Source organism: Lepisosteus oculatus, chromosome 22, assembly GCF_040954835.1.
Source record: "Lepisosteus oculatus isolate fLepOcu1 chromosome 22, fLepOcu1.hap2, whole genome shotgun sequence".
In the NCBI taxonomy this organism is placed as follows: Eukaryota; Metazoa; Chordata; class Actinopteri; order Semionotiformes; family Lepisosteidae; genus Lepisosteus; species Lepisosteus oculatus.
This window is the reverse complement of record NC_090717.1, coordinates 1833779-1848744: the sequence shown is the minus strand read 5'-3', so window position 1 is coordinate 1848744 and position 14966 is coordinate 1833779. Positions and strand designations below refer to the sequence as shown.

General features: G+C 43.6%; 1 protein-coding gene across 1 annotated transcript in view; it reads right to left on the bottom strand.

The window, feature by feature from the left end:
• Window positions 1–14966, bottom strand: part of ppil2 (peptidylprolyl isomerase (cyclophilin)-like 2) — a 64739-nt gene that overhangs the window by 24183 nt on the left and 25590 nt on the right. Inside the window, exons 13-14 of the mRNA XM_069182121.1 lie at window positions 5679–5768; window positions 2597–2630 (exon numbers count right to left, since the gene is read on the bottom strand). Of these exons, the coding sequence (XP_069038222.1) occupies window positions 2597–2630; window positions 5679–5768 (124 nt within the window). The remainder of the gene's footprint in view (window positions 1–2596; window positions 2631–5678; window positions 5769–14966) is intronic.

The window sequence follows — 14966 nt, the reverse complement described above, 5'->3', positions numbered from 1 at the left end:
ATTTATTTTTTTTAAAAAGCCATTTGCTTTCAGATCGAAATCAGAAACACTCAAGTCCTAGAGTCGTTTCTCCAGAAACAATCTCTGAGCAAATTCTTGCTTTGTTGTTTGCACATTTGTATATTTCAGCAACAATGCAATAAAAAGACACTCTGCCTCCCTTCCCAGCTCTCCATGCCTGTTAGCAATAAATTCAGGTCTGAACGGGACTTCGCTACAGTGCATCACTGACACTGGGAACCACCTGGGCCTGCAAATACTCCTGTTCCACTGCATAAACTTGTGCAGAAAATATTTTGAACAGATGCAGGTGTCTCCTTCTCTTCCCTAAGCCCATCAGCTGTGACTGTATAACAGGGGTGGTTTCAAGGGTTTGAACTGCTCCTGAAATCCGAGTTTCGGCTGATAAGTTGCCAGTTAAAAAGAAGAAATACAGTGCTTGTCCAAAAAACACATCTATGAGGCAAAAGGAAGAGAGGAGCAGAGGAGTGCCTTTGGCCTTTTAAAAATGAACCATGAATGTGAGTTTAATAAAATGCTGTGCTGGGAACATAAAATGCTAACATCAAAGAATCACCATACACACAATGGAAATGTATTCTGTTTTATGTATATGTTTAATTACCTTAAATGTAAAATGTACTTCTCAATGCCTACACATTAGATGTGAAAAGCTCATCCTTTTATAAACTGGAGGTAACCAAGACTCAGAGTTTGCCTTTATTATGTGTTGTGCACAGGAAACATATATTAGACTTAGTTATTGAATCCTATGCTGAAAATGTGTGTTTTCAAGAACAGCACCATGCAGCAGGTGTGACTTTCTTGCTAGATTCCCACCTATCTAGACAGAGGATATTAAACCACTGTAGCTACTGATCTTTACAGTTCCACTTGCCTTAAAACACCATCTGCCCTCCAGCTGTGTAAAGCATCTGTGTTATGGATTATTCACGGTACGGGGACTATTTTTTGCCTCTGTATACATTGTATATTTATCAAAAGCATCACACAATTGCCCCCGGTTATATAACTCGGTATTTTACTGGAGCAATCCATCTTGTACATTGTACATCTTGCTCAATGCAGTCTCACCTGGGATTCAAACCCACAACCTTCCAGTTACGAGCCCAGAACCCTGACCACTGCTCCACACTGCTGCCCTTAAAACAATTTCCTTTTTTTTTTTTATTTTCCTTTGCCATTTCTGCAGACCCCTAGCTTCCTCCAACCATATAAGGGTTCAGTTTGACCATTCACATTTTAAAGAATATTTTCCCTTTAATGTTTGAATGCGTTTGCAGCATTTGGAGTTGAAAGAAATGAAAGCAGAGGTGAATACTTTTGCAAGGTACTGCAGTCAGACTCTTCCATAGCACTGTAAATGACAAACTGGCTGTAACACAGCTGAGTGGTTTAATCAGGGCCAGATGGAAAGTCAGGCACAAATATAGAGACTGGAAAAGGACCCAGAATCCAACAATCTGACAATAAAAAGGCCCATATATCTATATATTTATTTTTCCAAAAAGATAACCAACACGAAGAAAAACATTTTTTCGGAGGAATCAAAAGGAACAAAAATGAAATTTTCCACTAGAAAAGCATGCCTGTCGTGGAACCAACCAACCTATTAAAATGAGAATCTACACACCACAACTTTGTTATCATTACGTCCATCTTAGTGGCATAAACACTGTCGCTACATATCCAAAATCCTTTCTGACCACCCTGTGTTAGACTTTGTACTTTCAGTGTTAAAAAAAAAGACTTCAGATGTTCTCAAACTAAGCATGACTTTTTTTTACCTGATTACACAAGCCAACAGAAACGCATATTAGAAACAATTCACAACACCATCACCTTCATTGCTCTCCTCTTTCACTCCTGGGAAACTATCACATCCACAGGCAACTACAAGAAATCGTCCTAACGATTCCTTGGATTTTCAATACGATCGCACGCCTGCACTTGCAGGTGATCTGCGGCTGGGAATGGCTTAAAACGACCACCTGTTAGCTCAAATCCTGCTCTGTGTACAGTATGGTATGGGCTCAAGGTGAAAAACCGGATACACCTTCATTTCTTCTGCAGGTTTGGATTAATTAGGGGCAGTCAGAACGGATCCAGCTGTCCAAGATTTTGTTCCTAGATCCCTGATTGCACAGACTAAAGCGGACAACTAAATCCGTTTGCTGTCAGGAAGGGCACGGTGGAAGATAGAGTATGGATTTTTTCATTTCAGAACCTTGCGGTGAGCCAGTAAAACCCCCAAGGTGTCAAGACACTGACCACAGACACATCACTGTATGGAAAATGTGAAGAACGCAAATTAAGTTATTAGTTATTAATGGGAAGACGAGTGCCGAGCCTCTTCAGGGTACCTATGTTTGGAGGACAGTGCTCACTCACCTAGAAATATTTGATTATCTGCCCAAGCTGCTCAAGTGTTGTTCTTAGAATAAAGAACCTTTGAAAAATCAGTAGATTAAAAAAGCCTACTTTTTTCCATTCACAGGAAGTGACGGCACACTTCTGCATTACACTGAAATCATGCAATGAAAAAATATAGGAGCAAACGTCCCAAAATCATTACCTGTGCCAGTTCCAGTGGGATCCCCACCTTGAATCTGGAACACAAAGAAAATATCAATAAAAGATACATTTCACACTACGGAAATCGGTTAAAAATAACCCCTCAACAGCATTGACGAAGTCATCCCAAAGGACTTTTTCAGGATCAGCAGTCAAGCAGGACGCAGAGGACTCGACTGAAAATTAAGGGGGCGCCCTTTAAAAACAGGAGGCATATCTTTACAAAGAAGGGTGATTGTCTAGACGAAGTAATATTGTGAAAGCTGAGAGACAGTTAGACTCCTACAAGACATGGCAGGGTGAGATCTCTGGACAAATGAGTTAATAACAGCCAAATGGAATTTTCACCTTTTCAGTTTTTTAGCTCTGAAAAGGGCTGGGGAAGTCTACGTTGCTCACAAAAATCCACCAATAACTCAAAATCTAAAACTTGTCTTTAGGTTCTCATTGGAATATCAGTTCAAACGCGATTTAAGTAACCGAAAGCCCAGCTGGAAAGAGCAGAAAAGACTGGGTTTCTGAGACTTGTCTCAAGAACAGACAGGAGAGCTCAGATAAACAACATTCAGACGTGATAGCACAGGAGTAAAATGTCCTCTGACTGCAGCGTTCAGGCAACTGCGCCCAGAAGCTACTGTCCAGGACAGTCTGACTCTCTCTCGGGTTTCTCTCCCCAACAGAGCAAGCATCGTGCTACCGCAGACACAGACTGATCGACTACGAGATCTTGAGATGGAGTAAATGCGACGGCGATCGATGGAGTGAGTGATTAATTGCTTGACCAGTGGGACATCTGACAGTCAAACTGAACGCTAGTGTAGCGGCTCTCTTTTAATGGTTTCTGAGCCTTCCCAGTTCTTAATCACAGGCCGCTTGATTTCAATTTCGGTTAGAGCTGTGTTTCCGCAATCGTCTTTCAGCTCTTAAAAAGCCCAACAGGACTCGTAACTGGTGGTATAAACCTTGTGCTCATCACTGAGTTTCAGGACTGTCGCCAAGTGAAATCAACTGGACTTGAGCAGAGGGGACCTTGCCTGATCCAGTCCTTCCCACCTGCGTCAGTTCATCAACAATCCTTCACTTGTTAAGAGCTGTTTGGTCAGAAATACGGGATCAAATTCTCAGTTAGAAAGTTCGGTGTGCTGATGTTGTTGGACATAAGGACTGAATGCAGCAAAAACGTTTGTTTTCTTTTATTATACCAATTAATCAATCACTGGCACTTAATTGGCACCACTGATTAAGAGCGCACTTCGGATGAAAACCAGCAAACACAATGGTCCCTCGGGGCTAGAGTTGATATGCATTGTGCCAGTCTACACCAATTTAGTGCCAGTCTACACCTGTCACCCTGTTTCCCTCCCCCAATTACCCCACGCCCCCTAAAAACAGGACTTAAGACTTTGAGTCAAGTCCGCAGCATTTTTAATGAGTTGTATTGCTCCTGCACATCTGGAACACGCTGTTTCAGAACACATCATTAACTGAATCCTCTCCCCATTAAATATTTTTAAACTCTAAAAGGCCTTTGCCTATTGCAAAATACACAACTTTAGATGCCAATAAAGATATTTTTTTTTAAATAAAGTAACTCCATAAAAAAACCTGGACACTGATCAGAGTGGAAACATCTCAGACGCTCAATAAGTCTAGCCAACCACTGGAATAATGTCAACAGAGGGAAACAGCGTGCAGCAATTTTTCTCTACCTCACACCTCTCAGTGCTGCCAGTCAATGCGACCAATAGGCTGATTAGCACACTAGCTGTGCAGCTGACACCAGATTGCAATGATCGCGAGATCAATACGCTGAGGGCACTGCATGTCTATTTGGCTTTCTGGCAGCAACGCGAGGGTAGTCTGTTGTGCAACGGAGCCTGTGAAGTCTCCCCAACTGATCACTGACCTGAGACGGACAGATGGTGATCTCCTGCCGAGCTCCACAGCACAGAGCCCAGATACAAAGCGTCAGCCTCAAACACCACATCCAGGAAAATATTCTCCTTGATAAGGGAGGGGTTTTCTAATGAACTTGAATGTTCGGCGTTTCCCCTTCTCCCTGCATCGTGAAGAGGCTTCCGGCACAACAAAATCTGAGATCCCCCATCCTCCCAAAATAAAACATCACCTTGTTCAGATCTGGATCAACAAAATTGACTTGGCTTTTATAACTTTCAGAAAAACCCCTGCAGGTGTGAAGACAGTTCAAATTCAAAGAACTTTATCGGCCAGATTGACGAATTATAGCATCACCAAAGCGCTAACAATTAGCAAAACACAGATATTTACAACAAAAATATATTGCTGGACGTTTACAAAGAAAAACATTCTATTGAGAAGCTCCGGCCTCTGATTTTAGGATCAGGTGGCTGAGGGGGCTCTTCTCTGGGCTCGGCAGGGTCTTGTGGTGGTAGGAGTTCTGGTCACCTATACTTTCGTGCCCTCTTCTGTAGTAACAGTGACAGTTCCTCCCAGTTTGACCACAGGACAATGGAACTATTCGGGGAAGACTTGTGTGAAAAACACAAAGCTAATTGCATGAATAATGCAAAGCTTATTGTCAGGGCCACACTTAGGCAAATTAACTTTTGCGAGAGCAGCTGGCTGAAAGAATGAAAGAGGGCCTGTCCTTCATTTCACAGATCAATATCACATTTGCAAATCTATTTACCCCACTTCCTCGCAAAGGCGAGCTGACAATAGAGGGAGGTGCACGCACACAGTTGTACCTTGCAGGGGTACAATCACACTTTCGTAAATTACCCACGCAGATGTGGTCACCCAATGAGAAACACAAAGGAAGCAGTTGGCTGTTTAGAAATAAAAAAAAAAGGTGGCCACACAGCCCGTTTAGCTACTTTTGGTTGCTAGTAGGCGATTCATCACACCCAGCCATTTACTGAACAAAAGCAGAGTATCAGCTTTAGCAATATGACCGGATATTGTGTTCTACAATCACACATACAACATTATATACATAAATTATTGTTTTCAGTTCTATTTGAAAATAAAGCTTATAACCAGGGTGCTGGATTATTACACTGTATTTCAAATGGGTCGTTAAGTTTTTAATGCAACCATACCATAAAATTTCGGATCGACCGGTGAAAAACGGTCCCGTCATAGTATCCTTTCTGGCAGAGTTTGATGAAGTTTTCACAAGCTTTTGGAACCTGGCGAAAACAAAAAGGGAGATTTTGTTTTAAAACTACAGCACAGACTTGTATCTCAGCAAAGGACTGAAGAAAGAACACGGAAAGACTTGTATGAGTTTTGGAAAAGAACACTAAATCACTTCTACCTCTATAAACACACTTACATTCTGAGTTTTGAAACAGAACGTTGGCACGTTTTAAGGCACGTTGTGTTTAAATGTTTCAAAACACAGGGCTGTTGTCCTCTTGGGGGAATCATCTGGAACAGCACACTTTGAATATGTAATGACGGTCTTTAATAAAGATCTGTTTTATGATTTGCTCCAGGTAGTTTTGTGGAAAAGGAGACTCTTACATGCCCTGCAGCTGATTTTTTCCCAAGCTTTCTACTCTGTAGCATGCTCATAATCAGAGCCCCACACATCAGTTAATCATGTTCTTCTCAAGCACGTTTATAAACAGGTCTCTGTTGATCAATTTAGACTTCACGTACGATTGTACATTCGACCTCCCACTCAGCTGGGTAGCAGACAGTCAGACGTTATAAAGCACAGCCTGCAGAAAACAAGCCTGCTCCTAACACTGTCAGCCAACAGGTCTCAAAACAACCCGCGCGCCTTGGAAATAGAACGAAAATACTTAAAATCAAATCACTGCCATCAAGCACCCTGAATTTTTTTTTTATCACTCATACCACATGGGCATGTATCCCAAAGCACTCTTTTGAAAACTTTAAAATCCTTTTGAAGTCTTCAAGTCTAACAAGCTTTCAATCACAGTTTGCACAATATTCCATTTTAGATGCCAAAAAATACATTTTTAAAAATCAAAGGAATTCCATTAAAAAAACGGGACACTGGTCCCAGTGGAAACATCTCAGGCACTCAAAAGCTGATGGGGATCTTTCACCTTGCTGCAATTTTGAATTATTTTACCACTGCCCTTTTCTTCTAACAAGACTTGTCTTTTCGCCGTTGGCTTTCTGAATGAATCCTACCAAGAGACGCCTGTGAGATTTTTCAGAAGCAAGCTCATGCGTGATGATCCTCATGGCATTTATGAGCCCATTCATTCTGGAAATGCCCAACCTGAGCTCCACTTTCTGAGTCACTCACACCCTTTTTTCAGGTTTCATTTAATCCAGGCCTGGTGGGGTTGTTCGGCTCCGTCAAAACGTTATAACAATATAGCTCCGCCTTTCCTGTCACCTCAATTCAGTCCACAGAGCCACTTGGCAAGGAACCTTTTCTTTTAGTGTCATGTATATTTCAAACCCTTGGAGAATCCTTCCATTTCATCACCTATAAAGCACTAGGGCATCAGCTGCACTGAGAGATATCTGGATGACACACTTCACACGCGTAGCATTGCAAAAGCATTTACTTTCTTCGAGATCCCAAGAAAAGAAAAGTAACTGTGGCCACTGTGGCTTCTCGGTAATCATGCAAAATCAGGGCTGTTACTGAACCTCACTTCTGGCAGGTGTCGGGGAGCTAGACGTCAACTTGTCCCCCAACACACATTTTCACAGCAATGCTGCAGCTTTTGATGCTCCCCTCATCAAAGAATTCTCATTCTTTATGAACTGCATTTGCACATCACAATAACCCTGTGCCTCTCCTTCTTAGTGACTGCATCTCAGAAAAGGGAAAAGGGCTCCCATTTATTTTGTGACATCCAGGTTCGAGAATTTTAACCATAGGCTGTATTCTATTGAGTTTAGAAGGCAGCTCATCCCTTCTTTCGGCCCTCGTAGGCATTATTTAAGAGTCAAATACTTGGTAGCAGTCTGGGGTTTTCCATGGTGGTCTAGACGTAAGTCTCTGAAACAGTAACTTGCATGCTGCATGTTTACGTTGGGTGTAGTGTGTCTTACCGCCATTGTTAATAAATATTTGTTTAACCAAGTGTGTCTGAATTACCACTTTTCACAAAAGAATGAATTGAGAAAAAATTTGTCACGAACTTAGTAGAGAAATCCTTAAAACATGGCGGTTAAGATTATTTTACTTATTGACTAATCCGCTCGGTCAATTCCTGATATTTCGCTATTATTTTCTATACATCTCTATTTGTAATTCATTCACAAGCACTGGACACCAAAATAACAGAGAATCATTACAGCCGGGAGGATATTTTTTTGTGTGAAAATACGTACGTTTGAAAGGTTACATACAGCACAAACTCATGGCTATAGCAATGACAAGCCTAGTTTTTAACCACTTCACTTACAATCAAAGTCAGTCTCGTACTTATAATCTGTTATACGCTGCTGGGCTTGTTTCACATGATCTTCCTTTGCCTGGGGTTTTATTAGGTGGAAAAGGACAATACCTGCTTTAGGCGGAAGCTAAGCTTTGGAGGCAAAAGATATGACAGGACAACACTGATAGCAAACTACCATCTGCTCTGTAACTCTTAAACCTGAGGTTTGATGCATTAAAAAATTAAGTGACAACCACCCTGTGCTAGTCTTTATGATGACAACTAGAAACTGCAATGGCCCATCTCTCTCGGGTTCAGTAAAACACGTAGACACCTGCATATTTAGTCACAGAGACGGTCTGGGCCAGAACCACAACCAACACCACCACAAACACAAACTGTGTTACAAATATTGCAGCTCAAGGACAAGTGAGCAAAAAAAAAACTTCACACCTTGTCAGCTCCCCTTGCAAAGAGATGCTCACTCAGCTCAGAATGCTAACAATCTTCGCCTTGCTAAATAAAAACAAAAGTAACGACATTTAACTCCTTCACCAGGGTGTTTAAGAAGCAGAAAGAAGAGTTTCATAAATCCCTTAAGATCTCTAGGCAATGACTAGAACCTGTCATCTTTCCCTCTAGTCCAACTCTTAAGTGTCAGTCCTCTAACGGGCAGGGGGTACAGTCTACACCGTTACCTGAACACATCTGAACACACCTGAACACACCCTCCATTCATCTATTCTTCTGTATCGCTTTATCCAGTACAGGGCTGCAGGCAACAGGAGTGTGTCAGGGTACGTCCTGGACAGCATGTCACTTCATTGCATCGCACATAGACACACCAGACACATTACTTGCACATTGTCTATTGTTTGTACATTGTCTTGATGCACTGTTTGCACTTTGTTTTGTTTCTTACACTTGTTTTACAATCGAGAGACTTTCTGTAAGTAAGAATTCCATTGTACCAGTACTGGTTATGTATGGCAATAAAGTTCAAGTTCAGGGCCACATTTCCCAGAAGCCAATTAACCTACCAGCCTTCTTTGGAGCTCCCGGGGGAAACCCACGTAAACTTGAAGAGAACATATAAGCTCCACGCAGATAGTAACGCAGGTCTGGAATTGAGCCCAGAGCCAAAGCACTGCAAGGCAGCAATGCTAACTACTGCAGCACATGTTTCAAAATAACATATATACTTAATTCAGCTGATTGTGTTCCACATATAAAATCACCCAGATATCTTACCACGTTTTTAGTATAATTTTTGAGAACCGCATCTGTGCCCTAATTTGGAAAATACACAAGTAAATCGCAGTTTTCAAACAAAAAGAGTTGATTAGGCACTCAGAACAGTAACGGTGAAAGCTGGTTTTATTTCCAATTGCTTTAATATGAAAGGTTAACAAATCTGGGCATTCTTGCGGTTAGATTTTTCATTAAGAAAAATACGGCCTTTGTAAAACGGATCAACCACAAAAACATTTACTTAAAAAAATTCCGGCTCTGAAAAGCGAACCAAGCTAATTAAAAGGAACAGGCATTTGTGGGCTAAGCCTGTAAGACTGGGGATGACTGATGCCATATCGAGTTAAAATAACACTTATTAATTTATCATCAGTATGCCATGAATAGAAACACAGCAATTATGAGTGGAAGCGGGGCAATTTCCTTATCACTGGGACTTCCTTCCTTTACCCTGATTGGACAGCCAGCGGCCAATGAAAACAAGGTCAAGGAACACTGTGCGTTCTGTTACCGGGGTAAGAATGGATAAAGCAGTTTCCATGGCTGCAAGGAAGGTTTCAAAATGTCTCAAAACAAGCCAGTACACATATTGTTCTTTTTTTTTTTACTTTTTGAATTAATAACCAAACAGGGGAGAAGTTTACTTTTCGGGGACGACACAAAAGAGCACTCAGCAGCCTAACTGTCCTGGCTGCAGCCTGTGTGAGGCCCGATTGTTTCAAGCAGAGGATGACTCTAAAAACTAATAATTTCATTATTGTGTCCCTTTAGTCAATGCCCCTCATTATCTGCCCCCCTGTTCCTGTACAAGACAAAGGAAGGGGGAAGAGCAAGTGGGATGGAGGCGATTCCTCTGAGCAGACACTTGCGCCCTGTGTTGTGAAGAACAACACGGACAGTCATCCGGCAGTCCTGAATCATTCAGGGCCCAGGTCCAGGGTGCGCGCTGGCATCCCACGGACGGCCTGTCACTTGCATTCTGGGACGAGCTGATAAGGCTGGCTGTGCGTTTACACGGTCCGAGGGGCCGCCGGCACGCTAGGGCCGAGCTGTGGTATTTCCTGGGCTCCGCAGGCCAGCTGGAACAAGATGGCACAGCACAAGTCGTGTGTGTGCACATGCTGGGCCGGGAGGGGAGAGGAGGAACCAGATCAGCTCCAATATTAGCCATCGGATATTAAAACCTGCTAGAGACAGTACACACTACATAGAGTTTGCACACGCGCAATAACGCAGGTCTTTAATAATAATTGCTTACACTTATATAGCGCTTTTCTGGACACTCCACTCAAAGCACTTTACAGGTAATGGGGATCCCCTCCACCACCAGCAATGTGCACCTGGATGATGCGACGGCAGCCACAGTGCGCCAGTCCTCTCCCCACATACCAGCTATTAGTGGGGAGAAGAGCAGAGTAATGAGGCCGATTCATAGATGGGGATTATTATGAAGCCATGATTGGTAAAGGCCAGGGGGTATTTGGCCAGGACGCCGGGGTTACACCCCTACTCTTTTCGAGAAACGCCCTGGGATTTTTAATGACCACAGAGAGTCAGGACCTCGGTTTTACTTCTCATCCGAAGGACGGCACCTTTTTACTGTATAGTCTCCCTGTCACTATACTGGGGCATTAGGACCCACACAGACTGCAGGGTGAGCGCCCCCTGCTGGCCCCACTAACACCTCTTCCAGCAGCAGCCTTAGTTTTTCCCAGGAGGTCTCGCATCCAGGTACTGGCCAGGCTCACACTGCTGGGCTCAGTGGGGCTGCCGGTTGTGAGTTGCAGAGTGATATGGCTGCTGGCAAGAAGCCCCTGGTACTTATGCTTACATTTAAAATTCAGTCAGAGCCTGTTCGGCTCCTGCAACATCCCACTTTTATCTCTCTCCCACGAAGTCCTGCGCAGGATATTATTTACCGGTCTGAGGCAGAAGAGGGCACATTTAAGCGTGCATGGGAGCCAACAGAGGCAACTGAGACGGAGACAAGCCAAGCTGCTGGGTGAACTCACACCCCGTGGGCTAATTTTAACATCCACCCACGCAGACGGAGCTGGTGCATCTTCTCCCACCGGGCTGAACACCCCAGCGCTCCAACACCGGCTGTCAGCTGTTTGGAGGTTTGGAGACAGGGCGAGCCAAGCAGCGCCGCGGACAGGTACTAAAATCTTTACACGTATTAAAGCGAAAAAGAAAATCACCTGAGGGACTACTTTTTTTTTTGTGCTTTGCAAGTTTTGCACACATTCGGTTTGTGAAAGCTTTTGTATGTAGGTCCCAGACGCTGTTAAGATACATTTTCAACAAGGTGAAATCCAGGAAAAACAAAATAATAATAATAATAATAATAATTGCTTACACTTATAAAGCGCTTTTCTGGACACTCCACTCAAAGTGCTTTACAGGTAATGGGGATCCCCTCCACCACCACCAATGTGCAGCCCCACCTGGATGATGCGACGGCAGCCATAGTGCGCCAGAACGCTCACCACACACCAGCTATTAGTGGGGAGGAGAGCAGAGTAATGAAGGCGATTGATAGATGGGGATTAATTAGTAAGCCATGATTGGTGAGGGCCAATGGGAAATTTGGCCAGAACGCCAGGGTTACACCCCTACTATTTCGAGAAACGCCCTGGAATTTTTAATGACCACAGAGAGTCAGGACCTCGGTTTTACGTCTCATCTGAAGGACGGCGCCTGTTTACAGTATAGTCTCCCCATCACTATACTGGGGCATTAGGACCCACACAGACCGCAGGGTGAGCGCCCCCTGCTGGCCCCACTAACACCTCTTCCAGCAGCAACCTTGGTTTTTCCCAGGAGGTCTCCCATCCAGGTACTGACCAGACTCACACCTGCTGAGCTTCAGTGGGCTGCCCGCTGTGAGTTGCAGGGTGATATGGCTGCTGGCAAAAAAGCAAATAAAGTCTTGAAATGTGGGGGTTGGCTACAGCACCCACTATGAAGCGATTCAAAGTAAACTGCAGTGAGTACTGGATGGACGAAAGGAAGTTTCCTACACTGAACTTTCACCGGCTGTTGAATGTTTTATAGCCAATGAGAAAAGTCCAATTCAATGAAAAAAGGAGCCAACTAATAAACACAAAAGAATTAAACGGGTTCCATAAACGGGCTCAAACACATAGAGGCACTCCTGATCAATACAGCGGCCGTGAAACTGATCGCCTGTGCCAGGGAGATGAAGAACAGGCGCCTTCTACCTCTTCAGCTTCCAGCCATGACAACACTGGTGAATCCGAAACTCCTCAAGCGAGGGAGATGGAGGGGGGAGAGAGAGAGAGAAAGACAGAGGTGGGGAAGTAAAACTAAAGTAGGTCACCTCATCAGTCCCTCGCCGATACTGCACTTCCCTACAGAACGCGCACTCTTCAGATGAATTATACATCAGACCGAGGGCAGCCTGAGAGAGCTGTGGAGCCCAGGCCTGCAGCCTCATGCCAAGCTGTGACACGTTACAGGGCTCGCACCCCCATCTGGACACACCCCCCCCCCATCCCCTGCACTTCACTTGCCAGGATCCACACTTGATCTTCCTCTTCTCCTCCTGCAGGGCAACTTCAAACGGTTTGTAACCCAGCGCTTGGCATTTCCGGAGGCGAAACTCTAAAGAGAGAGGGCTCGATGCGTCTGGGCTGTTAGCTGTCGGTCAGTTCGGTGCAAAGAGGAGGTTCCGTAGCACTGATAAAAACATTGCTCCCTTAGCCTTTAAACAGCAGCTACGACAACAGCTGTGCACGTCTGCCTCCGAGACCTAGGAGATACAGTATGGACAATGTCTCTATGTTGCTGCCCTCCTTTTTTTGAAATCATTTTTAATTTATAAATCTCATAAACCCTCATGCTCACCTATAAGGCTCTGCATGGCTGGGCACCTCAGTACCTGTCTGAGCTACTATCGTCCTACTCTCCACCTCACAACATTCGCTCTTCTAATTCTGGTCTCCTAACTGTCCCCCCAAGCCCGTCTACATTGTATGGGTGACAGGGCCTTTTTCTGTTATGCCCCAAGGCTCTGGAATTCTCTCCCCAAGGATATCGGAGAATCATATTCTCTAAACTCTTACAAATCAAGAGCTTTTACTTAACTGGTTCTGTTCTCTACCCCTCTGCTCCTACTGTACTTAGTACCACCATCTACGGTCTCCTCTAACTGTGTATTGTCATCATGCATATCTTGTGTATTTTTTTTAGCTGTTGTTTCTATTCTGTCAAGTGTACACCTTTAAAGGCTCTACTTATAATAAATATATTTTTTCTTCTCATTACTATTGTTGTTTTTGGTTTCAAGACGTATCTGACCCTGTTAATTTAGAATGTCCATCCAAATGAGAAATACATAATAGTCAACAATATAAAATCAGGAGCACAGGACCAATGTACATTGGATTTCGTTTTTAACCTGCAAGTTTAACATCAGTACACTTCACAACATGGCTGTGCTGTAACAGAAGAGGGCCCAGTTACAGCTCAAGTCATGACAATTGTGTCTCTTCTTTTTTTGTTGTTGGTTTTGAATGCCCAGCCAAAACCAAGAGAGCTTCAAAACAAGAAGCTGGGCTCGGGACTCTCCAAGAGACGTGTTCATGTCAGTTCTCGTTAATTCAAGGCCTCTGTACTTCACACTAAGTGCTCAAGCAATGTTCCTCTTTAAATTATCCCAGCAAGCCTTTTATTTTTTCAATTTGTCACAAACGGTTTTATTTCACTAGCTCCTGTGAGTTATGACAGTGCTGGATGTGGAGCTATCGAGCTCCCTGCTCTGTTGCTACCTTGACATTTGCCTCCAAGCCTCCCTTGTGCCAAGCGTTACTTGAGCCAGCAAAAAGTGGGGAAAAAAAAAACAGCCCGTAATATTTCAGCACCATCCTCAACTGATGCTCTGTTGCCATAAAACTTTGTGACTTTTATATCCCTCGAGCACCTTGGAACAGATGCTTGAGAAAATGGCATCGCCTTCAAAAGGTTTAAATCACAGCACTCGGAAAGAAAGCTGCGGAAAAATAAAGTGTTATTTATGGGATAACTTTTTCTGCAAAAGCAATCCTAAAAAAATCAATTATTTTTTTCCCTAGGCCGTTCTAAAAAACAGGTGCTTTTAGGACACCCTAACACCTTGGTTTCTTGTATAAAATTCCTTTAATGATCTGCCTGCCACCAGGTGATTGTAACTCTTTATAGGGGATACAGAATACCAGTGTCTAAAGCAGATCAATTCGCATTTAAAAACTTGTGGTCTCTCTAGACCAAAGGTGATGGATTAAATAATTCTGCCATCCAAGAGGCAGGATTACATTCACAATAAAAGACGGATTCTTCCTGGAAATAAGCCTTTGCTTCTCCTCGGACACAGTCGAAACAACCTGCCTTAAGATCCAGTGGGACTGCAGCCCAAAAAACACCCTACCAGAACCCAGGCCGACAGACCAGCATCATTTCTCTCCTCTGTCTTCGAAGGAAAACCTCAAGCAAGGCACAGTCTGACCGGTTTATCTACCCAAACCGTTGCTCCAGCTGGTTGGCTAGTTTACCCAGAACCAATTTCTGATTTCCATGGTGGGTCCCAAAATCAGAAGCCCAAGAGACCTGACCCTGTTCATAAAATGCAGATGTATATTAAAAAGCCAGCAAGTCTGCATTCAAAGCCATCACTTGGTTTAGCAGGATGTACAGTACATGAGTCAGCCTCTCTCTCGAGAAGATTACATCTGACTAGAGCCTTAGACCATATACTAATGT